The sequence below is a fragment of the Ranitomeya variabilis genome, chromosome 3, assembly GCF_051348905.1.
Source record: "Ranitomeya variabilis isolate aRanVar5 chromosome 3, aRanVar5.hap1, whole genome shotgun sequence".
NCBI lineage: Eukaryota > Metazoa > Chordata > Amphibia > Anura > Dendrobatidae > Ranitomeya > Ranitomeya variabilis.
The window spans coordinates 409370810-409398763 of NC_135234.1; the positions used below are offsets into that span (position 1 = coordinate 409370810).

General features: G+C 42.5%; 2 protein-coding genes across 5 annotated transcripts in view; one reads left to right on the top strand and one right to left on the bottom strand.

The window, feature by feature from the left end:
- RAD51D (RAD51 paralog D) overlaps positions 1 to 27954 on the bottom strand; it is a 36035-nt gene that overhangs the window by 2000 nt on the left and 6081 nt on the right. For all 4 annotated transcript variants that reach the window (XM_077296252.1, XM_077296254.1, XM_077296251.1 and 1 more), the window contains exons 3-11: positions 27223 to 27322; positions 24945 to 25006; positions 22967 to 23085; positions 21672 to 21753; positions 14915 to 15049; positions 11918 to 12013; positions 7449 to 7539; positions 7294 to 7364; positions 237 to 395 (exon numbers count right to left, since the gene is read on the bottom strand). In XM_077296252.1, coding sequence (XP_077152367.1) covers positions 237 to 395; positions 7294 to 7364; positions 7449 to 7539; positions 11918 to 12013; positions 14915 to 15049; positions 21672 to 21753; positions 22967 to 23085; positions 24945 to 25006; positions 27223 to 27304 — 897 coding nt within the window. In that variant the 5' untranslated portion in view covers positions 27305 to 27322. The remainder of the gene's footprint in view (positions 1 to 236; positions 396 to 7293; positions 7365 to 7448; positions 7540 to 11917; positions 12014 to 14914; positions 15050 to 21671; positions 21754 to 22966; positions 23086 to 24944; positions 25007 to 27222; positions 27323 to 27954) is intronic.
- LOC143816179 (uncharacterized) overlaps positions 11943 to 27954 on the top strand; it is a 173110-nt gene continuing 157098 nt past the window's right edge. Inside the window, exon 1 of the mRNA XM_077296255.1 lies at positions 11943 to 12124. The gene's annotated coding sequence lies outside the window, so the exon portion shown is untranslated. The remainder of the gene's footprint in view (positions 12125 to 27954) is intronic.

The window sequence follows — 27954 nt, forward strand, 5'->3', positions numbered from 1 at the left end:
CCCCTCCTCCTAAGAGCTGTGATTATATATATATATATATACATATGTCCCACAGACCACGTGTTCTCTCTATATGGTGTTGACTTATACTCTGAGCTACATATACAGAAATAGCTTTTTGTAATGTCAGCGAAAGACAATGTGCTCAGTACATAATTGAGAATAAGAATAATTCAATTAATAATTAATATTTAACACACTCAGAAAGCAAGAATATCAATAATTAATCCTCCCACCTGTCGAGCAGATTTCACCAATGACATTAAACGATTCCCATTCTGCTTGTTTCTCTCATCCCTGTGTATCTGAATTCGGGTACTGGGTACAAAGCTCCATGAGCGTCCTAACGCAGGACGAAAACCAGCTGATCCATCTTTGGTAATGTGGTTAGTTACCTGGAAAGCCAAATCAACACCAATCACATGTGAACATCAGAATGACACCACCATAATAAGGGTGAAACCAGATGGCATGGTTCACAAACCACGTCGACCTACGGAGGTCAATGACAGCACGTTTTATGAAAAATTGAGAAGACATTGGCCACTGTGGTGGGTGTGGGTTGTCAATGCACAGCAAGTCATATCATCAGGTTTCAGCAATTTTCTATTTTAACAGCTCCAAACGGATTCGCTGTTTGAAAATTGCAGTAAACATTGTCAGTGTGGTAAATGCAAGCAAGTGATTCCATGAAATCTATATGGCTGTGAGTTCTTAAGGGAAATGTCATCAAAAAACATTTTTTATTCAAACATATACATGTAAAGTATGTTGTAGTAAAACAAAACAAAAAAATGTTTAATTGTATAAAATATAAAAATTGATTAAGAAAGTGTTGATATTTTCAACTTCTAAACACTAGGGGGAGCAGGTGCTGAAATTTGCCATGAAAACCAAGTCTACTGCTACAGTGGGGAAATTACGGTAAGTATTTGACCGAGTGACGATTTTCGCAAGTTTTCGCACCTACAAAGAATGGAGACGTCTGTAATTTTTATTGTAGATACACTTAAACTGTGAGAGACAGAATCTAAAAATAAAAACCAGAAAATCACAGTGTATGATTTTCACATAATTACTTTGCATTTTATTGCATGAAATAAGCATTTGATACAATAGAAAAACTGAACTTAATATTTGGTACAGAAACCTTTGTTTGCAATTACAGAGGTCAGACGATTCCTGTATTTCTTGACCAAGTTTGCACACACTGTAGCAGGGATTTTGACTCACTCCTCCATACAGATCTTCACAAGATCTTTCAAGTTTTGGGGCTGTCCCTGGGCAACATTGAGTTTTCATCTCCCTCCAAAGATTTTCTATTGGGTTCAGGTCTGGAGACTGGCTAGGCCACGCCAGCAACTTTAAATGCTTCTTATAGAGCCACTCCTTAGGTGCCCTGGCTGTGTGTTTCTGGTCATTGTAATGCTGGAAGACCCAGCCATGACCAATCTTCAATGTTGTTACTGAGGGAAGGAGTTTTAGGCCAAAATCTCGCGATGCATGACCCCATCCGTCTTTCCTTCAAGATGGTGCAGCCGTCCTGTCCCCTTTGCAGAAAAGCACCCCCAAAATATGATGCTTCCCCCACCATGCTTCACGGTTGGGAGTGTAATTGAGTATGCAGACAGGTGTCTTTTACACAGTTAAGGAGTTCAAACAGGTGCAATTAATACAGGAAATGAGTGTAGAGTAGGAGAGCTTCTTAAAGAAAAACTAAGAGGTCGGTGACAGCCAGAATCCTTGCTGGTTTGTAGGTGATCAAATACTTATTTCATGCAATAAAATGCCATTTAATTATTTAAAAATCATACAATGGCATTTTCTGGTTTTTATTTTTAGATTCTGTCTCTCACAGTTAAAATGTACCTACGCTAAAAATTATCGGCAGTGTATCATACACATATTTTCAGTATGACTGCAGAGAAAGTGTGCGGAATCTGCTGACGTGTCAGGTGTCACTCCTTCCCTCCTGGGCATTTGCAAAAGGAGAAGAATTAATTTTTGGATCACAGTGAAGAGACATTTTGTTGATTACTGCAGTGTGATACAGATGTGAGGACCGCTGGCAGCACTGATTCTGTTAGTTGGTGATGCTCACTGGTCTTTACAGAGATCGGAGTGGAGGAGTCATATCATTGCAGCTGCAGTACTCAGATCACAGTAATTACACAGTTCAGCAGTAAGTGTCACAAAAGATAGGATTAGATACATTGCTTAAAGACAATTACTGTGATTTTATCTTATGTCACTGCAGCGTTCAGATCACAGTAATGAGCACTCACCAGGTGCGGGGCACAGCGCTGCAGCGGTTACTTCATCCACTAATAATTATTATTATTATTTATATAGCACCATTAATTCCATGGTGCTGTACATGAGAAAAGGGGTTACAATACAGGATTATAGATATTAACAGAAAATAAATTCACAATGACAGACTGGTACAGAGGGGAGAGGACCCTGTCCTTGCAGACTTACGTTCTACGGGATAATGGGGAAGAGACAGGAGGTCGGGGGTGCAGCAGCAGTGGTGGTTGGTGAGGCGGCAGCTCGGGTGGTTGGTGAGGCGGCAGAATGGTTATTGCAGGCTGTAGGCTTTCCTGAAGAGATGGGTTTTCAGGTTCCGTCTGAAGGATCTGAGGGTGGTGGATAATCGGACGTGTTGAGGATGGGTGATATTCGAGAGAAATCTTGGAGGCGGTTGTGTGAGGAACGAATAAGTGTGGAGGAGAGTAGGAGGTCTTGAGAGGATCAAAGATTACGTGAGGGAAGATAGTGGGAGATTAGTTCAGAGATATAGGGAGGGGACAGATTGTGGATGGCTTTGTAGATCAGTGTTAGTAGTTTGAACTGGATTCGTTGGGGAATTGGGAGCCAGCGGAGGGATTTGCAGAGGGGAGAAGCAGGGGAGTAGCGAGGAGAGAGGTGGATTAGCCAAGCAGCAGAGTTAAGGACAGACTGGAGTGGTGCAAGGGAGTTAGCGGGAAGGCCACAGAGGAGGGTGTTGCAGTAATCGAGGCGGGAGATGATGAGGGCATGCACAAGAGTTTTAGTAGATTGTGGGCTGAGGAAGGGATGGATTCTGGCAATATTTTTGAGTTGGAGGCGACAAGAGGTGGCAAGAGTTTGGACGTGCGGTTTGAAGGACAGGGCAGAATCGAGAGTTACCCGAGGCAGCAGATTTTAGGTGTGGGAGAAAGCCTGATGCCGTTTACCATAATAGATAGATCAGGTAGGGGGGATACGCGAGGTGGGGGAAAATGAGGAGTTTGGTTTTGTCTACATTGAGTTTTAGAAAGCGAGAGTTGAAGAAGGAGGATATGGCTGACAGACACTCCGGGATTCTGGACAGCAGAGAGGAGACATCTGAGCCAGAGAGGTAGATCTGAGTGTCTTCCGTATATAATCTCACTACAAGATAAACTCACAGCCACAGTCCTGTGCTCACTGCTAACTGGTTATAATTGTGATCAGAGCGGAGCAGTCATGTTATTGTGGCACTGGGAAAATGCCCACTTCACAACTGAGGAAGCCACAATATAAGAGATGGGGTCAGACATCAACAGCATTCTCCTATGGCCTGGGGCTGCTATAATTATGGTGTGGTGGTGTGCAAGTGTTGTGCTCTGAAATGTACACACAAGTAAATCATAATGGTTGCCTCTAGCAACAGTCAAAAAGTAAAAAAAAAAACAATTACATAGTTACATAGTAAATAGTTTGCCCACTGAACAAGACATGAACTGTCTATAATTTTAAGGGTAGGTTAATTTTAACATTGAGAGATTGAATATCAAAAATAAAATACAGAAAATCACATATATATAAATTTATTTGCATTTTGCAGTGAGAAATAAGTATTTGATCCCCTACCAACCATTAAGAGTTCTGGCTCCTACAGACCAGTTAGACCAGGGTGGATAAAAATCAATGTTTTTTTAAAAAAATCAAAAAAATCGGATTTTTTTGATTTAAATCGGATTTTTTTGATTTAAATCGGATTTTTTTCAATAAACTGCTTTTTGAGGAAAATATTTTACCATCCAAAGGTTCTTCCATCATGAGATAAAGCTGAGTTGTTTAACTCAGTAGAATAAAGGCTGTATATGTGTAACATTCACAATGCCATGCTCTTCCAAAGGTTTCTGTAGGATGCTGACTATCCAACAAGTTTGGGCATGTCAACTGAATGGAAAAAGAAACTAAACCAAAAGTGAAACCAAGCTAGAAGTGTGGAATTAAAGGGGCAGTATGAACAAAATGTGGAGGCTATTAATAGTTTATACAATTAAGACATGCTGCTTTTAAACACCTACCTATTGCCATATAGTAAAACAAAAAAGATTTTTACTTACTTTGGGGTCCCCCCCTCACCCTGGCGTTAGATCGTTGCCCCTAGTTTCGTCCGTGTAACTACGGGCGCACATGCGCACTGCTCTCACTTCTCATTTTAATCGTGATTTATATTAAAAAAAACCTTTTGATTTAAATCAGTGATTTAAATCATGATTAAAATCATGATTTAAATCGATCCGATTTAAATAGAAAAAAATCTTTTGATTTAAATCGTGATTTAAATCATGATTTAAATCGGCGTGATTTAAATCAATCCACCCTGAGTTAGACGCTCCTAATCAACTCGTTACCTGCATTAAAGACAGCTGTCTTACATAGTCACCTTTATAAAAGACTCCTGTCCACAGACTCAGTCAGACTCTAACCTCTACAACATGGGCAAGACCAAAGAGCTTTATAAGGATGTCAGGGACAAGATCATAGACCTGCACAAAGCTGTAATGGGCTACAAAACCATAAGTAAGATGCTGGGTGAGAAGGAGACAACTGTTGGTGCAATAGTAAGACAATGGAAGAAATACAAAATGACTGTCAATGAACATCAATTATTTCCCCCACTGTATTAATAAACTTTTAAACAAAGTTAAAACAAGCAAAAAAAAAAATCATGACACATTCCCTTTAAAGAGTAACAGCCTTTGAAAACCGTTTTAACATAATTTTTCTTCTTACTTACAAGCAGATTGGTGGGGCGGGTCTTGAGAAAACCATGGATCACTGAAAAAACCTTTGTAAAGTGCGCACCTCAGAAGACATGGCCCAAAGCTCCTGGCAGGCACGGTACTGCATAAGGAACGTACCTCTGACTGTGAAGCCCATATAACAAACGCCAATAAAATACTGTCAGTGCCCAGTTCCCCCCTCGCACCACTCCCCTTGGTGATGCACTAATTGGGACCCTTGGTGATGCACTAATTGGGGTGACCCAGCCAGCCAATGGTTCTTAAAGGGGAAGGTTCCTACGGCCACACCTATAGAGGTTAAATTCAGGTGTCCGGGCCAGTAACTTCCTCTTTCCCCCGGCGGACACCTGGAAACTTTTGTCCCACCCTCCCCCACTCCCTTATATTGGTTAATGGGGGTGAATGGTCATACTAACTGGCAGATAGATGTAAATGTGTAAATTATATCTAAAAATAATATATATATACACATATACACACACATACACTAGATGGTAGCCCGATTCTAACTCATCGGGTATTCTAGAATACGTATGTAGTTTATTTATGAAGATTTTAGAATAATACATTGAATACAAAGGATTCGGCTGGCCGCGACCAATTAGCGAAGCGTGGTTCAAATCCCACGCCAATTTGCAGCCGGACTGCGCCTGTCACTGATTGTTCGCGGCCGGCCATGTAGTATATTGCAGAGCCACGTAGTATATAGCACAGCCACGGAGTATATAACACAGCCCACGGAGTATATAACACAGCCCACGGAGTATATAACACAGCCCACGGAGTATATAACACAGCCCACGGAGAATATAACACAGCCCACCGAGAATATAACACAGCCCACCGAGAATATAACACAGCCCACCGAGAATATAACACAGCCCACGGAGTATATAACACAGCCCACGGAGTGTATAACAGCCCACATAGCATATAACACAGCCACGTAGTATATAGCACAGCCCACGCAGTATATTGCACAGCCCACGCAGTACATTGCACAGCCCACGCAGTACACTGCACAGCCCACGTAGTATATTGCACAGCCCACGTAGTACATTGCACAGCCCACGTAGTACATTGCACAGCCCACGTAGTACATTGCACAGCCCACGTAGTACATTGCACAGCCCACGCAGTACATCATTGCACAGCCCACGTAGTACACTGCACAGCCCACGTAGTATATTGCACAGCCCTCGTAGTATATTGCACAGCCCACACAGTATATAGCAATGTTGGCATCATATCCCTGTTAAAAAAAAGAATTAAAATAAAAAATAGTTATATACTCACCTTCCGTTGGCCCCCGGATGCAGGTGAAGCGGTTACCGATGCTCCTCGCGCGCTCCGGTCCCAAGAGTGCATTACGGTCTCGCGAGATGATGACGTAGCGGTCTCACGAGACCGATACGTCATCATCTCGTGAGACCGCAATGCATGGAGCGGTCACCGGAGCGTCGCGAGGAGCGGGAAAGGCCTGTTCCTGATCCGGGGGCCGACGGACGGTGAGTATATAACGATTTTTTATTTTTTTTAATTATTTTTAACATTAGATCTTTTTACTATTGATGCCGCATAGGCAGCATCAATAGTAAAAAGTTGGTCACAGGGTTAATAGCAGCTGTAACGGAGTGCGTTACACCGCGGCATAGCGCGGTCCGTTATCGCTGCCATTAACCCTGTGTAAGCGCCGAGTGGAGGGGAGTATGGAGCGGGCACTGACTGCGGGGAGTAAGGAGCGGCCATTTTGCCGCCGGACTGTGCTCGTCGCTGATTGGTCGTGGCTGTTTTGCCGCGACCAATCAGCGACTTGGATTTCCATCACAGACAGAGGCCGTGACCAATGAATATCTGTGACAGACAGACAGAAAGACGGAAGTGACCCTTAGACAATTATATAGTAGATAATATGCGTTCTATTGTATCCATACTAGTCATAGACTTTCTATTGAATCCGGGCTCTGCGCTTTGTGCACAATCAGGCTGCCTTTTGAGTTGAGCACTTCACACACACTGATCTGCTTGCAATTAAAATAAAATAAATAAAAATATATACACAGTATATTTTATTTATTTATTTTCATCCTAATCACAAGCAGATCGGTTTGGGGTGAAGTACTCTTACATATACACATTGCATTAAATAGGTCAAGCTCCTAAGTTAGAAGTCCATCCACATTTCAACATGGATTTTTAGGGGTTCCACAAATTATTGTTTAATTCACCTATTGTCTTTTTCCATACTTACAAGTACTGCTAAGCTGAAATCATGTGCAAGTGTTTGTAGTTCCTTTGCTATATACATCATAACAGCCATTCCTAGAAAAAAAAAAAATGTTTTTTTTTTTTTTTTTTTACACAATTCTAACCCTAGAAATGTAAATAGAAATTAAATAAACCCACCTTCTGTCTGTTTGCCCCCCAGTAATGGGTATATGACTGCACACGCTGAATCAACCACCACAAGTCTAAGTGTTTCTCCAGATCTTAGTAGCTAAAAACAAAAAAGGGTAATTATTTATAGCTATATAGCTTTCACATGCACATATGTGAAAAATACCAGACATCTACATTTAACCCCTTAGTGACCGAGCCAATTTTGACTTTACTGACCAGGCCAAATTTTACAATTCTGACCACTGTCCCTTTTTTTAGGCAATAACTCTTGAACGCTTCAATGGATCCTACTGATTCGGAGACTGTTTTCTTGTGACATATTGTACTTCATGTTAGTGGTAACATTTCTTTGATATGACTTACATTTATTTGTAAAAAAAAAAATAATCTGTCAAAAATTTTGAAAATGGAGCAATTTTCAAACTTTAAATTTTTATGCCGTTAAATTGGAGAGATATGTCCCACAAAATACTTCATAGAAAACATTTCCCACATGTCTACTTTACATCAGCACAATTTTGGAAACATGATTTTTTTTTTGGGTCAGGAAGGGTTAAATGTTGACCAGCGATTTCTCATTTTTTCCCAAAAAAATGGACAAAAACATTTTTCTTTGTACACCTGAACCCAATCGAGATGGTTTGGGGTGAGCTGGACCACAGAGTGAAGGCAAAATGGCCAACAAGTACCAAGCATCTCTGGGAACTCCTTCAAGATTGTTGGAAGACCATTCTCAGTGACTACCTCTTGAAGCTCATCAAGAGAATGCCAAGAGTGTGCAAAGCAGTCATCAAAGCAAAAGGTGGCTACTTTGAAGAACCTAGAATATAAGACATATTTTCAGTTGTTTCACATTTTTTTGTTAAGTATATAATTCCACATGTGTTAATTCATAGTTTTGATGCCTTCAGTGTGAATGTACAATTTTTCATAGTCATGAAAATGCAGAAAAATCTTTAAATGGGAAGGTGTGTCCAAACTTTTGGTCTGTACTGTATATCTATTCTATCTATTCTAACCTGTCAGTGTGATTTTACTGTATGCGGCACATAAATTGCCGGCTTTTCAAAGGACATCGGTGCGTAAAAATCAGACAGCACTCGCATGGTCAGAGTGCTGTGCAATTTTTTTCTCGCACCCATAGGCTTGCATTGGCGAGTCTAGGTTACAATCGCAGCATGCTGTGATTTTACATGCACACCGAATACAACTGAGAAAATAAACGCTGATGTGAGCTGCCCCATAGATTAACACTGGTCTGAGTGCTTTTTGTGATGCTTCGCGCATAGTACTCGTCTGTATTCTACGGTAGTGTGACGCCAGCCTTCATCATATGCTCCAGTGCTGTAAAAAAAAAAATAATTACAAAAAAACCCTGCGAGGGTTCTCCTGTATTTTTGATAACCAGCCAGGCAAAACTCACAGCTGGAGGCAACCCTCAGCTGTCAGCTTCAGCCAAGGCTGGTTAACAAAAATAGAGGAGTCCCCACACTGTATTTTTTAATAATTTAAATAATTTTTAAAAATGGCATGAGGTCACCCCCATTTTTGACAACCAGCCTTGCTAAATCAGGCAGCTGGGGGCTGGTATTCTCAGGCTGGTAAGGGGCCATGGATATAGGCCCCCCAGCCTAAAAATAGCAGCCCGCAGCTGCCCAGAAAAGGCACTTCTATTAGATGTAGCAGTGGCAAGTGGCGTTCATATTTGTGGGGTTGATGTCACCTTTGAATTGTCAAGGGACATCAAGCCCTTGATTTACTAATGGAGAGGTGTCTATAAGACACCTATCCATTACTAATCCTATATTTACATGGTAAATAAAGACACAACCAGAATAAAGTCCTTTATTAGAAATAAGACTAAACACAGTTTTTCTACAGCAGAACTGATAGATGTGCCTTTTCTGGGCAGTTGCGGGCTGCTATTTTTAGGCTGGGGGGGAAATATACATTGCCCCTTTCCAGCCTGAGAATACCAGCCCCCTGTCGGCTTTAGCAAGGCTGGTTGTCAAAAATGGGGGGGACCCCATAATTTTTAAATTATTTATCTAAATAATTAAAAATACGGCATGGGGACCCCTCTATTCTTGATAACTAACCTTGCTGAAGCTGACAGCTGAGGGTTGCAGCCCCCAGCTGTAAGTTTTACCTGGCCGGTTATCAAAATTTTTGTAAACTATTTATTTACAGCACAGGAGCGGCTGATGAATACTCCCATCCGCCGCTCCTACTCTCACTGTTATTAGCGGCAGCAGGTGTCAGCTGATGAGAGCTGCAGTCCCATCAGCTAACACCAGTGACCGGAGGTAAACTTTTTACCTTTGATCACAGCTGATCGCTCACGCTGTCTTCTGACAGTGTGGGAACCGCGGCTCTCTGACCGGTGGGGATGAATTCACTGCCGATCAGAAGTGCTACGCCAGTGTTTCCCACGCTGTCACTCAGAGTGGGAAACAGCGGCTTTTGTGCTGTGTATGTTTGGCTATATTTGGCGATTTAATCAACGATTAAATCGGCGAATGTTGCAAATTTGGCGATCGTGAGCCAAATCGAACATCGAAATATTCGCTCATCTCTATTAAAGATATGATGTATCCATACATCCAAGGTCAGTAAGCACCTGCCGACCTCGACATACGGATACGTCCAAGTATGAGGTTGCCCAATAGTAGGCCAGACATTTAATTCTCTAATTCTATTTGTGCATAGCACTATCATATTTGTGAACAATATATATGTATAGGCGGGAAAAAAACACCCCATTTCAGTTTTACATATAGGTCTGCAACATTTAAAGGGAATTGGTCAGCAGGTTTTTGCTATGTAGACTGCATGCTGTACAGGTTAAAATACTGATTTCAGGGATGCCTCTTATCAAGCGCCTTGGTTTTGTTTGCTTGCAATGATTATTTTAGCACCAAGAGCTTTTCATTGCTGGGCATAGCAACTGCCTCCTGGTCTTGCAATGCCTCCTGCTGTGATAAGCACCTCCCTGTGTATAGACTTTGTACATGGAGATCCTGGTGGGGGCAGGGTGACCGTTCTCAGCTCTGCTTTATTATAAGACAGAACGGCTACGCCCAGTAATCTGAGTGATACATTGTTGGATTCAGCTTCTCTTTGCCTACATCTGGCTGCTCTCAGATGAGGTCGCAAAAACCTTCTGATAGATTCCCTTTAACATGCTGATAATCTCCCGGTATAGAAATATTTTAATGATCGCTGAAAACACATAGGTCCAAGCTTATAATATTAAGGCTGGAGTAATTATGTTTGAGTCAATGTAAATTTTGTGACAGGAACTGCAATTTTTAGGTGGTCCTTGCACTTTTCAGATTTTTTTTTTTACATTTTATTATATTGTTCATGTATTTGCTTTTTTTTTTACATCAGGGGCACATGATAACTGAGAAACAATGGTTATTGTGTTTTCTATTGTCCCTATATTCAGATCAATCACATTTATGGCCCCTATAGTAACAATGGCTCCAGGTTACAATGTTTTTAACATACAAAGGTCTTTTACTGGGCAACTAATATTTAATACACAATTCCGCAGCCTGATTTTGTGACACATAAAATTATCGGCATGCACATTTTATGGTAAAACCCCGTATTTCCTTGCAGATTTAAACCTTCAAAGTATGTTATCAACTCTGCAGCATGTTAATTCGTTCAGGTTTTTTCTTTTTCTCATTTTTCACCCATTTAAATGAAAGCGAAAAAAGGCAAGTAAAAATGCATCAAAACTGCACGTTTTTATGCCCATTTTTGCCCATTAGAAATTAAGTGTAGTTCTTCTGCTTGTCTCATGTGCAACGCATTGCAGTAGCTTAGGTATCCATGGTTACGTCCACTTATCCGGTGACAGTCTTTAGTGGCTACTGCAATGTCCTGCACATGGGTAAGTGACATAGTGAATCAGAAGAACTATACTACATTTCTAATTGTTGGTGTTTGCTATTATTGCAGCTACTACATATTGGGATAGGATCTTGGAGATGGGAATACCCATCTAAGAACTCACTTTACAAAGTTGCTAGATACAATTCTGCCTGCAGTCATGATGACAACTAAAGAAACTAGTATCAATAATTTTGATGCCATAGTAGAGCCGTTGCCCAAGTTGCTGTCATAATTGCAGCAAGTTCTGTTACTCAAAGAATGGCAGGTGTTAGCAACGGCAGACAGAAAATGTCACAAAAGCAGTGTTATTTATGAAGTGATAATTGATCCCTTAAAGAACAAATTCTGTAGTTTATGGCAGCCTGAAGTCTCCAAATGAAAGTCGGATTACAGTCTGTCATAAAACAGTCCACACTGCGGTCACAGCAGGTCACTGGCTATTGATTGCAAAAAAGAACTAAACTGAGTGATTACAGTACTAACATTTCAGAACTTGCTAATATATTCACAATAACTATGCCTGGAAAGCTACACATTTTATCTGAATTAACCTTTAGACTCATTCATACCTGCTGGGAAAAGCTCTGTCTTAAATCTTGCAGTACATCTAAAAGTTTGTAGGCATCAAATATGCGGATCACCTGAATTCTTTCGAGACATGCAACCTGTAATCAAGAGGAAAGAAATGCTATAATGAAGTCATCTGTGATTTCTTCATCTCTTCTGCTACTGACGTCGGCGCATATCGCACCGCACTCGGGCCAAGTGCCCTGCAGGTGAGTGTAATAAAACTTATTTCTCTTATCTTTCAGCTCAGGAAAAAGAAAAAAAAAAAAAAAGGCATTTTTTTTTTAGGAAATTATAAGGGTTAAAAGTTGACCAGCCATTTCTCATTTTTCCAACAAAATTTACAAAAAAACATTTTTTTAGGGACCACCTCACATTTGAAGCGAGTTTGGGGGGTCAACATAACATAAAATACACAAAAGTGACATCATTCTAAAAACTGCACCCCTCAAGGTGTTCAAAACCACATTCAAGAAGTTTATTAACCCTTCAGGTGCCTCCCGAGAACTAAAGCAATGTGGAAGGAAAAAATGAACATCTTACTTTTTTCACAAAAAATTTACTTTGAACCAATTTTTTTTATTTTCACAAGGGTATCAGGAGAAAATGGACCATAAAATTTGCTGTGCAATTTCTCCTGAGTACGTCAATACCACATATGTTGGGGGAAAGTGTTATGATCTGGTGGTTTAGGAGCAACATGGAACGTGCTCTGGAGGAGGTGGTACCTTTACTGACCGCAGACCCTGAACTTAACACAACACTAGAAGTAGCCGTGGGATGTTCCTGTCACTCCCTAGACACCTCGTCACAGCCGGAGGACTAAATACCTCTAAAGATAGCTTTCCTGATTCTATCTTGCCTCAGAGAAAATCCCCAAAGGACAGACAGCCTCCCACAAATATTGACTGTGAGTGGAGAGGGAAATGACATACACAGAATGAAACCAGGATTTAGCAAAGGAGGCCAATCTAGATAGATAGGATAGGACAGAATACTGTGTGGTCAGTATTAAAATACTAGAAAAATCCACCACAGAGTTTACAAAAATCTCCACAACCTGACTAAAGGTGTGGAGGATAAATCTGCTTCTCCAGAGCTTCCAGCTTAACTGAATAAATCCACACTGACAAGCTGGACTAGAAAAAACATAGAATGTACTGAACTATTAAGTCCAAAACATATGGACTGCAAAGAACCAAGCCAGGTTTATCTTTGATGATCTGGTCAGAATAGCAGAGAAATCCAAGCAGAGATGTGAATCCAACCAGGAACATTGACAACTGGCACTAACTGAAGGATAGAGCCAGGCTAAATAGCCGAGCCCGAATAGACAATCAGTGGAAGCAGCTGCTGACAGCTAAATCCAAGGAGCAGCCGTACCACTTATAACCACCGGAGGTAGCCCAAGAACAGAACTCATAATAGTGCCACTTACAGCCACCGGAGGGAGCCCAAGAGCGGAATTCACAACAGGAAAGCCACTGTTTGGGCACATGGCAAGACTCAGAAGGGAGGGAGCACCGTTTGACTTTTTGAATGCAAAATTGGCTGGAATCAATGCTGGGCACCATGTCGAGTTTGGAGACCCCCTGATGTACCTAAACAGTGGAACCCCCCCCCAATTCTAACTCCAACAGCACAACCCTAAACATAACCATAACCCTAACCCCAACACACCCCTAACCCTAATCCCAACCCTAACCATAACCCTAACACAACCCTAACTCTAGCCCCAACCCTAACCCAATCCTAACCCCAACCCTAATCCTAGCCCCAACCCTAACCTAACGGAAACAGGGAAATACATTTTTTTTTTACTTTTATTATTTTTACCTAACTAAGAGGGTGATAAAGGGGAGATTGATTTACTATTTGTCTTAATTTGATCACTGGGTTAGGTCTATCACAGTGATCAAAATGAACCAATAGGAAAAATTTCCTATTGTTGCCAGGTGTCGGCTGGCAGATCTCGGCGGTGCCCACCATTTTCTTCCCGGAAGAAGACGCTGATGGCCGGGTGACAGGACTGTAGGATGTAGGAGGGTCCAGGGACCTCGGTGGTACTGGGGGGGGGGGGTTTCAGTGGAGCCCATTTCTCTCTCCTCTGATGTGATAGATTGTATCAGAGGAGAGAAATTAAATGGGAAATCTGACTTCTTTTTTTTTTTGCGGTCGCCGTTATTCCGTGAATAATGATGATCGCAACACTGGGGTTGGTAAAAACCGACCCGAATCATGTTCTCCGGGGTCTCAGTTACCCCCGGTAGCCGAGATCCCGGAGAATTTCCGACTCTGGGGGATGCTATAACCTTATTTCTCAGCGCCTTTAAAAAGCGGCAATGAGGTATAAGCACCATTAAAAGGCGTATCGGCGGTTGTTAAGGGGTTAAAAGTAAAAACAAAACAGTACTTCTAAAAGTGATTTAGATGCGAGTAAATACCCAGTAAAAAATCCCTAAGATACCCTGTTTCTGCTGCTCTTTTCGGTTTTGCGCCGCATCACTCCAATGCAGAGATATTTATATTTGTTCCAATTGGAGTGCAGTATGTGAAATTTCTGCTTGCACTGGTAATTTCCTCAGTCTTTTCCATGGGTGTGCGCTTTCACCCCATCTTTCCAGATGCTGCCAGTCACAGCTCAGCACCTGATCTAGGAGTTTCAGACACTGTCAAACTGTGATTGGCAGTGTCACAGAGGGGTAAAAAAAAAGTGTTGGCCCCCAGAGAAGAGTCTGAAGACACACCAGTTTATCTGCAAGAAGAGATTTCACATACTGAACTGCAAAAGCAACAAATGTGAATAACTGAGCAATGGAGTTACACAAGCCAAAAAGGAAAAGACATGCAGAATAAGGTGAGCTCAAGCTTTTTACACAGTATTCATTGCAATTTTTTTGAGCAAGTGACAGGTCCTCTTTCAGTCTGGACAAGAACACATTTATCAAGCCACATTTTAGATTACTTCCAAACTGAAACTTATTTCACATGCTGCTTACCTGCTCATCCTCCCGTTGGGTCTTGCACTGAATTAATTGCAGAAGCCGAGTACCAGTGAGGCCCCCGGTGGTGTCTATATAACACACTCTCTGCTGTAAACTGGTAGCAACATTTACAGCAATGCTCTGACACAACTAAAAGAACAAAAATGTATGCATTTTGTAGAAACAAATGTACGAAAAAAAGTGAAAAGAGTACGCAAATTTAATGTACCGTGCTTAATTTCTGCCATACTGAAAATCACAAATAAATCACATAAGCAGATTTGTAAAATAGCTCAAATGATTTTAAAAAACCCTTTCAAGTTACCCTTTCTTCCTCCCCCCAAATTTTTTTTAAAACCAAATTTCAAAGCTCAGCCATGCATTAGGTCCATATGTACAATAAGGTAATGGCTGTAAGTGAAATATAAATTTTGATCAATATAATTCATATTCTGAGACAGCCAAACAATTGCTAGAAACAGGTGTGCAATATTTTTGCTGAGCGTATTGCTCCCTAAAAACCATTGACAAAGAGTAGAAAGTACATTAAAAGTATAAACCAATACATGGCATCTGACAGTCTGAATGGGAATAATTGTTCTCCTGCAATCTACAAATTGCAGGTGGTCTATGCATACAAGCTTTTGCTGATTAACACTTTTCAAAAGTCCCTTCGACATATCACACCTATCTTTAATAACAGTTACCCATTAAAGGGGATGTGTTATTATTTATTCATATAGCACCATTAATTCCATGGTGCTGTATATGAGATGGGGCTACATCAAAATACAAATATCACACATCAGGTTTTTGGTTTTAGGCTAAAGCCGGCAAATTTGCAAAAAACGGATCCGGCGTAAATTTTGAAAAAACTGATGCACCGGATCCGTTTTTTAGCTAGATCCGGCGCATCCGGCTTTCTTTACTGCACATGGATTTTTGACTTCCTGATTCCGAGAGAGGGAGAGAGGGATTTTCCCATACCAGAATCGAAAACAAAGCTTCTGGGCATGCTCAATGTGAAAAAACGGATTCGGTAGCCGGAACCGTTCATTCACACATCCGTTCCATGCGTTTATTGACGGAAACGTCATTCAGGCTTTTTCGCCGCACAGAAAAAACGTTGCAGTAGATGTTTTTTGTGTCCGGCAAAAAAGCCTGAAGGGACGGATCCGGCACAAAACGGATGAAACGCATGCCCTTTAGGCACAATCCGCCGCTAATACAACTCTATGGGAAAAAAACGGATCCGTTTTTTTAAAAAACTGCCGGATTGTGCCTGAAACAAAAAACCTGATGTGTGAAAGCAGCCTTACAGTAAACAAACTAACAATGACAGACTGGTACAGAGGGGCGAGGACCCTGCCCATGCGGGCTTGCATTCTACAGGATTATGGGGAAGGAGACAGTAGGTCGGGGTTGCAGTAGCTCCGATGGTGTTGAGGTGGCCGTGTGGTCGTTACAGGTTGTAAGCTTCTTTGAAGAGATGGGTTTTCAGGTTCCGTTTGAAGGATCCAAATGTGGTGGATAACTGGACGTGTTGGGGCACAGAATTCCAGAGGATGGGGCATATTCGGGAGAAGTCTTGGAGGCGATAGGTGAGGAGCGAATAAGTGTGGAGGAGAGTAGGAGGTCTTGGGAGGACCGGAGATTACGTGAGGGAAGATATTGAGAGATTAGTTTGGAAATATACGGAGAAAGGTTATGGATGGCTTTATAGGTCAGTGTTAGCAGTTTAAACTGGATGCGCTAAGAAATTGGGAGCCAGTGAAGGGATTTGCAAAGAGGGATAGCAGGAGTGTAGCGAGGAGACAGATGAATTAGTCGGGCAGCAGAGTTAAGGATCGACTGGAGAGGTGCACAAGAGTGTTAGCGGGGAGGCCACAGAGGAGGATGTTGCAGTAGTCGAGGCGGGAGATGATTAGGGCATGCACAAGCATTTTGGTAGAGTGAGGGTTGAGGAAAGGACGGATTCTGGAAATATTTTTGAGCTGGAGGCGACAGGAGGTGGCGAGAGTTTGGATGTGCGGTTTGAAGGACAGGGCCGAGTCAAGGGTTACTCTGAGGCAGCGGATTACCAAGACAGGGGAAAGTGTGAATTCATTTATTGTGATAGATAGATAGGTAGGGAAGGTGTGCGAAATGGAGGAAAGATAATTTGTTCAGATTTGTCCACATTGTGTTTGAGGAAGCGAGAGGAGAAGAAGGAGGATATGGCTGATAGACACTCTGGGATTCTGGAGAGCAGAGAGGAGACATCTGGGCCAGAGATGTAGATCTGAGTGTCATCAGCATATAGATGGTACTGGAAACCATTGGACCTTATGAGTTGTCCCAGGCCAAGGGTATAGATTGAGAAGAGTAAGGGTCCTAGGACAGAGCCTTGAGGGACACCAAAAGAGAGGGGGCGAGATGAAGAGGTAGTATGGGAGTAGGAAACGCTAAATGTGCAGTTGGTAAGGTATGAGGATCTGTAGTAGGAGGCAGTGGTCAACTGTGTTGAAAGCAGAGCACAGGTCTAAAAGGAGGAGTATAGAGAATTGTCTGTTAGCTTTGGCTGTAAGTAAGTCGTTCGTAAGTTTGGTCAGGGCAGTCTCAGTGGAATGGTGGGGACGGAAACCAGATTGTAGGTTATCGAAGAGCGAGTTAGATGGAAGGTGTCATCACAAAAAGATCTATTTTTTAAATCAGGTTTTAATGTTAAATGTATAAAAAAAATTCTTGCAATGTTCTCATTCTATCTAGGCCTGATGCTAAGTGGTAAAATGCTGAAGAAGCAATCAATATAAAGTGCAACAGGGTCTAATCTGGGTGATGGAGGATAATAGGGTGCGAGAAGGTGCTCACTTGATAGGGTTGTGTTAAACACGATTATAGTAGCTCAGAAATGCCAGCTGCTGCAAGCCACGATGGAGATCCGACAAACAACAGAAATGGAAAAAAGTGGGCTAAATGCTAAGCTGATCATGACCAACGGAAGAATCCAGGAGACAGAAGAATATTCTATATCAAAGCGTTTTGAAGTCATCTGACTTCTTCATCAGGACATCCAAGCCTGTTATTGGTAGGCCTTAAGGTACCGTCACACAGTGCAATTTTGATCGCTACAACGGCACGATTCGTGACGTTCCAGCGATGCATTTACGATATCGCTGTGTCTGACACGCTACTGCGATCCGGATCCCCGCTGAGAATCGTACGTCGTAGCAGATCGTTTGAAACTTTCTTTCGTCGTCTAGTGTCCCGCTGTGGCGGCATGATTGCATTGTGTGACACAGGTTGTATACGATGTGCGCACAGTAACCAACGGCTTCTACATCGCAAATACGTCATGAAATTATCGCTCCAGCGCCATGTATTGCAACGTGTGACCGCAGTATACGACGCTGGAGCGATACTTATACGACGCTGCAACGTCACGAATCGTGCCGTCGTAGCGATGAAAATGGCACTGTGTAACGGTACCCTTATGCTAGACACTTCAGATACTGTACAGAATAGATGAGCAGCCCCACTGCCATATCACAGACAGGATTACAATGCAAAGTAATACCTCTGTGTACACCAGATAACACAGGATCACAATAGGTGATACCTCTCCATTCCCTGCCTTTTCAATGACCTTTGCCCAGATAAGGCATTCCCAAATAATGCTTCTATAAAAAAGATAGGGTCTAAATCTCCATTTACATTGCAAGATAATCATGAACAAGCTTTAGTAAGCATTTTCTTGCCCTGTGTAAAAAGGCTGGCGATCACAAGACAAACGAGCAAAATGTATATTGGGTGAAATAATCTTTTGCACAGAGCCAAAAAATCAGTGCTATTGGCAGGGCATTATCCTGTGTGAACAGGACTCGCAATGCCAAAACCTATGGCAGCCTATAGGCCCCGTCTCACATAGCGAGATCGCTAGCAAGATCGCTGCTGAGTCACAAGTTTTGTGACGCAACAGCGACTTCAGTAGCGATCTCGCTATGTGTGACACGTACCAGCGATCAGGCCCCTGCTGCGAGATCGCTGGTCGTGTCGGAATGGCCTGGACCTTTTTTTGGTCGTTGAGGTCCCGCTGACATCGCTGAATCGGTGTGTGTGACATCGATCCAGCGATGTCTTCACTGGTAACCAGGGTAAACATCGGGTTACTAAGCGCAGGGCCGCGCTTAGTAACCCGATGTTTACCCTGGTTACCAGCGTAAATGTAAAAAAAACCAAACAGTACATACTCACCTTTCGGTGTCCGTCAGGTCCCTTGCCGTCTGCTTCCTCCTCTGACTGAGTGCCGCCGTACAGTGAGAGCACAGCACAGCAGTGACGTCACCGCTGCGCTCTGCTCTCACTGTACGGCGGCACTCAGTCAGAGCAGGAAGCAGACGGCAAGGGACCTGACAGACATCAGATGGTGAGTATGTACTGTTTGTTTTTTTTGGTAACCAGGGTAAACATCGGGTTACTAAGCGCGGCCCTGCGCTTAAGGTACCTTCACATGAAGCGACGCTGCAGCGATAGCGACAACGATGCCGATCGCTGCAGCGTCGCTGTTTGGTCGCTGGAGAGCTGTCACACAGACCGCTCTCCAGCGACCAACGATGCCGAGGTCCCCGGGTAACCAGGGTAAACATCAGGTTGCTAAGCGCAGGGCCGCGCTTAGTAACCCGATGTTTACCCTGGTTACCAGCGTAAAATGTAAAAAAAACAAACAGTACATACTTACATGCGTCCCCCGGCGTCCGCTTCCTGCACTGTGTGAGCGCCGGCAGTAGCAGGGCACAGCGGTGACGTCACCGCTGTGCTGTGCTTTCACTTTCACTTTGCGGCGCTCAGTCATTGCAGGAAGCGGACGCCGGGGGACGCATGTAAGTATGTACTGTTTGTTTTTTTTACATTTTACGCTGGTAACCAGGGTAAACATCGGGTTACTAAGCGCGGCCCTGCGCTTAGTAACCCGATGTTTACCCTGGTTACCAGTGTAAAATATCGCTGGTATCGTTGCTTTTGCTGTCAAACACAACGATACACGGCGATCGGACGACCAAATAAAGTTCTGAACTTTATTCAGCGACCAGCGACATCACAGCAGGATCCTGATCGCTGCTGCGTGTCAAACTAAACGATATCACTAGCCAGGACGCTGCAACGTCACGGATCGCTAGCGATATCGTTACAAAGTCGTTTCGTGTGAAGGTACCTTTAGTAACCCGATGTTTACCCTGGTTACCCGGGTGCTGCAGGGGGACTTCGGCATCGTTGAAGACAGTTTCAACGATGCCAAAGTCGTTCCCCTGATCATTGGTCGCTGGAGAGAGCTGTCTGTGTGACAGCTCCCCAGCGACCACACAACGACTTACCAACGATCACGGCCAGGTCGTATCGCTGGTCGTGATCGTTGGTAAATCGCTATGTGAGACGGGGCCTTATGTGCACTGAGCAATCTGTTACAGATCGCTCATTGTTCACAGTTTACTTATTTCTGCCTATGTACACAGGCATTTAAACAACTGCCGATCGGTAAAAGTATACCAATAGGTGGTCGTTTTGTGCCACAAGTCGGTCAATGTAAATCAATAGTCAGTCTATTGCTACTTATGTCCACGTGTGCAAAAGAAAGGAAGAGTCTTACATTAGTCCAAGTGGCCAGTGTTAAAACTGCAGCATAGTGACATAAAAAAAATACAAATTAACAATTTTTTTTTAAATACATGCAACATAACTTGATTTAAACAATAGGTCACTTTGTGATGACACATTACCTTTAAAGTAAAATTCCAGCCTAAAATTCACCACAAAGTGACTGATACATTATTCGGGCATAAATCGCTTTGAAAAGACGCAACATTTTTACGCTAAGAGAAGTTTGGGCGTTTTCATGTCATGTCAGCTTTTGCCCACCTATGCCAAAATGGGCAGAGCTGGGGTGGGACGGGGGCATGATACCACAGCTCATCTAATTAGTCACTTGTCTTAGGGCTGTGTCACAAATCCGAGCAATTCAGTCCAATGTCGGATAGCAATGCACAGACTAGCCGTGGCTTTCCCGACCTGAGCATGACCGCTTCATATATTTCTATGACGCTGTCACGCTCAGGACAGGAGACGTACGGCCAGTCCGTGCATTTTGATCCGAAATCAGACCGAATTGCTCGGATGTGTGACACAGCCCTTACTCTAACTGGAGTAAGATTTGTGGAATAAATCAGGAGCGTCTGACTCCAGCACGACTCTTCATCAAAACTGGGGCAAACATCACTGGTCTTGATGAATGGGGGCCTCAGGGCCCTAAATCCCTTCAAATGTCGCTTACCTCAATACTGGAAAATCCTGTTGTTTCCTATTAAAACAGGGACACAAGAAAACCTTGTTTCTGACCAGGATCCTTGATCAGATCTTTAAAGATCATTTGGAGTGTTTCAGAAAAATATATGTACGGCATATATATCTAGAAGCAATTGATGCTGCCAGTGGTTTGGGTGCCAGGAGTCGCCTGAAAGATTCTCTTTAAGTATTCACACTACAGCTAAGACCTGCAAGAGGCTGGTGGGATCTCAGACTTTACATTGACAATGCAAATATTTTTTATAGGAGAAGGAATAAGGCACAGAGACAAAGCCAAAGGATAAATTATATAATCACAAAACACCTTCAATAAAGGCTTCCTCTAAACATACCAAATATTTTAGGACTCTCGGCAGTTTTGGAGTTGTAGTTCTAATAATATTTTGTCAATGATAAAGTAATAATCACAAATGCCCAAAATTGTTTTATTTCCAACCTGCGTTTTACCACTGCCGGGTGCCCCTGCAATCTCAGCGACTTCTCCTGTATATAGACCCGAATCCAAGAGGAAGTCTAATCTGCATAGCAAAGAACAAAATGAAGATAAGAAATACAATATGTGCGGTATATTATGCTTAAAAAACTTGTCCAGCACTACAAGTCAGATGACTGCACACTTGTGAATTCTCACATCAGCACTTTTAGGTTTCTCCGGTGTCAGTGCGGGCGAGCACCTGGCCTCAAGTATGCGATTTGCATATATACAGTCACGTTCCGACTGGATGGACATTGCCTCGCTCAATGCAAGTGTATTAAATGCAGTGGGACTCAGTCTAGTTGGAATGTGGCCAGAAGTATGCAAATCACATACTAGCAGTCACATGACCGCCCACTCCCAGCGCTGGAGAATCCTCACAGTGAGCACGATGTGAGGATTCACAAGTCTGCAGTCACAGAGTAACTACACACTTGTAGCTTAAGGCCGGACAACCCCTTTAAGTGCATAAACAGGATGACTTTACAGACCACCAGCTTCATTCAAGAGTAGGTTATGAATTTTACATGAACTTGCCTAAAAAGTTGTACTTTTACCCTCTGAAACAGATGACACAGAGTTTATTATCTTTATGACTTTTACTAATCTCAGGAGGTTAGGAAATAATAGGAAAATTCAAAACTGTACCTGATTTTTCAGAAGGCCAACACCGGAATTCTAGGAAGGGCAGATACATGAGTTTTCCCTTTTGTCCCCTAGTTATTTCCTTCCCTATATAAAGGTCCCTGTCACTTACAGGACGGCAGTGTGATATTTCACCCTCTCCAGTAAGGGGATACCTGGCAGAAGAGAGGTGATATTTCCTGCACCTTTCAGAATCTACATTGACATTTCTTCCATGTAATTAATCAGAAACAGTGTCACCAATAGGAAGACTCACATGTATATACCGAGCAGCAACGTCTAATGTAGGCTGATTCTTATTCACCTCGTTTTCACACTATATTAGCGTCACATATGTAAAAATTCACTAAGACACTCACTACCTCATGTCAGGGCAATACACAAAACACAATCTTTGTAGAGTGTCAAACTTTTAGGTAACGTTCTATTCCCAAGTAAAAATAAACTACAGTTCCAAATGTTTTTTGTTTTACTTGATCTATTCCTGTAGTATTTACAATCACTTCCCCACCACATCTGAAATATAATAGAAGACCCAGGAGACCTGACATTTAATGGCCATGAGTAGGCATTTCTGAAGTTTCACATCACTTTACATTGCAGTCTCTTACTTCTTGTTACCGGTGGGAAGGATTGCAGTAGAAGCCTTCAGCTCTTCATATAAATCTGCTCCGTTGGAGGGGAATGCAGAGTACTGTGCAAGCAGCACGCGTCTCACAGCCACAAGGGTCTAAAATACAATATTAATATGTCAATCCTTTTTTTCACACAACTATGTAGTGGCCCAACACCATCAGTAAATGAATAGAAGGATTGCTGTGACATGCGAGATCCTGCGAACTCAGCTAGCAGCAGACATTCATATTAGACTAATGTTGGCCAAGCCCACTGACATCGACAGGTTCGGCTGACAGTCTAAAGTATATGGGGGGCCCTAAAAGGATTATGCCAGAGGATATAAGGATCCAACGTGTCTGATTTTGGATTGCCGATCATTTTGTTCGTTAAGAGATAGTCTGCCACCAGATCTCCTATGCATAACACAGGAGTGCACCTATGTATGGAGGAGTCGGGCAAAATACCTGCCGGCCAAGGCATCACAAGGGTGACAGCTATCTAACGGGCATGGGGGTCTTTAGATGCAGCTCTGGGTGAGAATAAAGTATAAGCGACCATTTACACTATTCACATAAATGGGGGAAAGATCAATGATAAACCTAAAATGTATTTTTGATCAGGATGATAGTGCTATTGTAAAAATCACAATCAGAAATATAAAGACTGATCGTAGTGGTGAGGTTTACTCTAGAGGCCCATTTAGATGGCATGATAGTCAGGAAACAAGCATTACTGAGTCATTACTCAGTTATTGACCTCATCGTCAGGTGAGATGGTTCTGCTCTCCTTGGAGCCAAGGTTAGGTAAGGCTTTTCAACAGCTGGTGAGACACAGATTAGGGAACTGCTCTATATCCATGGGGCTGCAAATGGCAGCATTGCTTAAGGGATAACAAATCATTATCACACAGTATTATTACTTATTTATATAGCACCATTGATTTCACGGTGCTGTACATGAGAAGGAGTTAAGGCTGAGTCACACATAACGATATCGTTGCAACGTCACGCTTTTGGTGACGTAAGCAACGATCCCGCTAACGATCTCGTTATGTGTGACAGCGACCAACGATCAGGCCCCTGCTGGGAGATCGTTGGTCGATCGGAATGATCAGGACCTTTTTTTTGGTCGCTGATCACCCGCTGTCATCGCTGGATCGGCGTGTGTGACGCCGATCCAGCGATGTGTTCACTTGTAACCAGGGTAAATATCGGGTTACTAAGCGCAGGGCCGCGCTTAGTAACCCAATATTTACCCTGGTTACCATTGTAAAAGTAAAAAAAAAAAAAAAAAAAACAGTACATACTCGCATTCTGATGTCTGTCACGTCCCCCGGCGTCCACAGGGTTGACTGTGTCGGCGCCGGCCGTAAAGCAGAGCACAGCGGTGACGTCACCGCTGTGCTGCTTTACGGCCGGCGCCGACACATTCAGTGCAGGGAAGCTCTCGGCAGCAGCGCGTGCATTACCAGCGCTCCTGCCAAAAGCAGTTTTAACCCTGTGGACGCCGGGGGGACGTGACAGACATCAGAATGTGAGTATGTAGTGGGTTTTTTTTTACTTTTACAATGGTAACCGGGGTAAATATCGGGTTACAAAGCGCGGCCCTGCACTTAGTAACCCGATGTTTACCCTGGTTACCCGGGTGCTGCAGGGGGACTTCGGCATCATTGAAGACAGTTTCAACGATGCCGAAGTCGTTCCCCTGATCGTTGGTCGCAGCTCTCCAGCGACCACACAACGACTTACCAACGATCACGGCCAGGTCGTATCGCTGGTCGTGATCGTTGGTAAGTCGTTTAGTGTAACGGTAACTTAACATACAGAATACAGATATCACTTACAGTAAGCAAACTAACAATTACAGACTGATACAGAGGGGCGAGGACCCTGCCCTTGGGGGCTTACATTCTACAGGATGGTGGGGAAGGAGACAGTGGGTCGAGGGTGCGGCAGCTCCGGTGTATCTTACCTTGTATGAAAGAGAGCATTTCCTAGCAAGTTCTTCTAAATCAGATGCCACCAAATCAACCACTACAACAGGGAAGAAAAAGTACATGTTGTAGTTACAGCAATAATAACCACTGCTGATCACTCTCCTACTATGAAACCATTTATCCCTGGTTATCATGACAGCCCATCCTACCACTGACAAATCACAGCCTCTAAGAGGAGAGACTAGACTGTGATAACTACAGCTCAGCTCCTAGATTTGGTAAATTCCCCTGCTTGTAAAGTGAGAACTACACAGGATTAGAAAAACATGGTGTTTTGTTCCAGTTCACCGTTTATGCGTGGTATAGCAACATAACCGCATTTACTTCAATGGGGATGAGGCACTGTATCCCTGGACAGATGTGGCGCTGTGTTTGGAAGACAGCAGCCATGTTTTTTTATTCCTGTACAATACATTTCATGTACAGTACAAAGCAAACATTTATCAAACCATTGCCTTAAAGGGGCGGTCTGAAACTAACATACATTTTAATCATGTTTGTTCATTTTATGGAATAATCTAATCTCTTTTCTAATATACCTTCATTGAAAATTCCCTATTGTTCCTTCACTACGGTATCTAACTGCTTCAGTTTTTTAACTACTTCCTCTGTTAGATGATGCTTTGCTTGAAAACTCCCAGTGCATGCTGGGATACTCAAAAGAGAGATATCATTAGGGGGAAGAGGCTGCCTATGACTCCAGCATGAAACAAAGCTTACTGGATCTAATAAGCACAAAAAGGATTTGCTACAAATGAAAGAAAAACGGATGGAAATTAACATATCCATTTTCCATAGACTTCAATGATTAAAAAAAAAAATATATATATATGGATCCAGCAAAGATCAGTTATTTAAAAACAGACTAAAGTTGTGTCTGCACAACTTTTTTGCCAATTAATTTTTACTGGATCCATTCTAACAGATCAGTACTGGACAACATAGCCTTGGTAGATTGCAAGGTTGCGAGCAGGGTCCTCACTCCTTTTGGTATCTGTTATGTGTTATTTTGTAATGTCTTTATTGTCTATACATGTCCCCTCTAAAATGAAAAGTGCTGAAGATTATGTTGGCACTATACAAATAAAAATTATTATTATTACTGTGCACTGTTCTTTTCAGTGCAGTGACATTGCGCTCCCTTGTCTGCTCTGATGTGAAAAGCTGGAAAGAGAGCGCACTGTCAGTGCTCACTGCAAGGAGATTACACGGCAAGCAGAAACCAGCCATGTCTCGCAGGAAAAAAAAGGTTAATATGAAAAATTAGGTTAAAAAGTCCTCTTTAATTTGTTCCCATTCAATTTAATAAGGTCAGGTAATATGCAGATGGTAGAAGTTTGATTAGAAATGCAGCTGAATGGGCTGGAGGTAAATACATGCCACTGTATATACAGAACAGAGCTTTTAGGGTAAAGCTAGATGGTGCATGTGATACAATCATGACGTGGTTGATGTGGTCACCTGCATGTGGTTTTTCCATTAAAAAAAAAAAAAAACATGGTTTCACAGGGTTTTTTTTTTTTTTTATTAAATGATCCAAATTTAATAAGTGCAATTTAATCAACATGGCACACCTACAGTAAAGAAACTGCTAAACAATTATATACAGTTGGACAAGCAGTTTGCAGTTGCATACCGGCCAAAGAGAGACAAACAAACTTCTAGCTTCTGTCTGGTGTATGCTGTAGGCTGGGTGCTCAGAAGCAGTGCGCACCTAGCCCAAGCATGTTCATCTAAGCAACAACGGCAAGCAGTCGTGTTTTACAGAATTTGACATAACAGCGCTGGCTGACCTTGGAGCTCATTCAGATGTTAGTTTTTCTCATATGTGATGAGTTTCTCTGAGATAGAACTCTTACCTATTACAGTCTACGTGGCTGTTCATATGTATGTGTTTTACGCGGACTGAAGACCACATGAAATCACAGAGACCTGTCCAATTTTGAACTGAGTCATTGATCAAACTTGCCAGTGCAAGTCTCTCGGTCCGTGTAACAATCTGACAACAGATGCCATCTGCGTAGTGCTGCCTGTTTTTCACTGATTGATAGGAGAAACATGAGAAACTGCAGTTATTTTTTTTCATGTTTAAAAACCTGATGGAATCCTGACGGTAAAAACCGACATTGTTGAAAAGCGGTCAGTTTTATGTGTAAGTGAAAAATCACTAACAGAATGAGGCCTTAAAGTGGATTGATAAAAAAGAGATACAAAGTGAGTGGTTACCAGCTCAGCGACAGAATGGGATCCTACCTGTTCTCACATGGTTCTTTTTCAGTAGACTAATAATATCAGCTGTTAATCCAGGACAAAGCCCTTCTCTCAAGATCACCATTGTACCAGGTGGTTATACCTGTGGAGGAATGGTATGAAATCACTCAGAGCACTAAAGGGTGTATGTGTGTTAGCAGGCTGTCAGTTAGCCTGCTCCTTGTTAGCCAGTAGATAGAAAAATATTTAGAATTGAGAGTCCTCAGTGGTTGATACCTTTTAATGGCTAACTGAAAAGATGATAACAAATTGCAAGCTTTCGAGACTACACAGGTCTCTTCATCAGGCAAAGACTAAAAGAAATTCTGAAGAATAACATATTTATGCACAACATAGCACAGGAAAAAAAAAAAAGGAAAAAACATAGATAAGACAGGTGACATGAGGCAGAATTACCATGAGTGATAAGCAGTTATGTCCATAAATATTGGGCCAGTTCTTAGATAAGGATTGTTTTATTGTCCTCTGATTGGGGTCTGGTTCTGTTGTGATGACCCCTCATAGTCTGAGGGGCAAGTTCCTTAGTTGATGTAAAAAGACATAAATCCATGCGACACATTCATTCCTGCAGTGAGACTGTCAAAGGTCGTCATCAGTTTATATTCCCAGACTCTTCTGTCTCTGTCTGTCTGATTGCGCCTCATTTCAGGACTCTATGCAAACAGATACAAAACAAAGCCAAAACCTGACAACTTGGACAACCACTCCATTCCA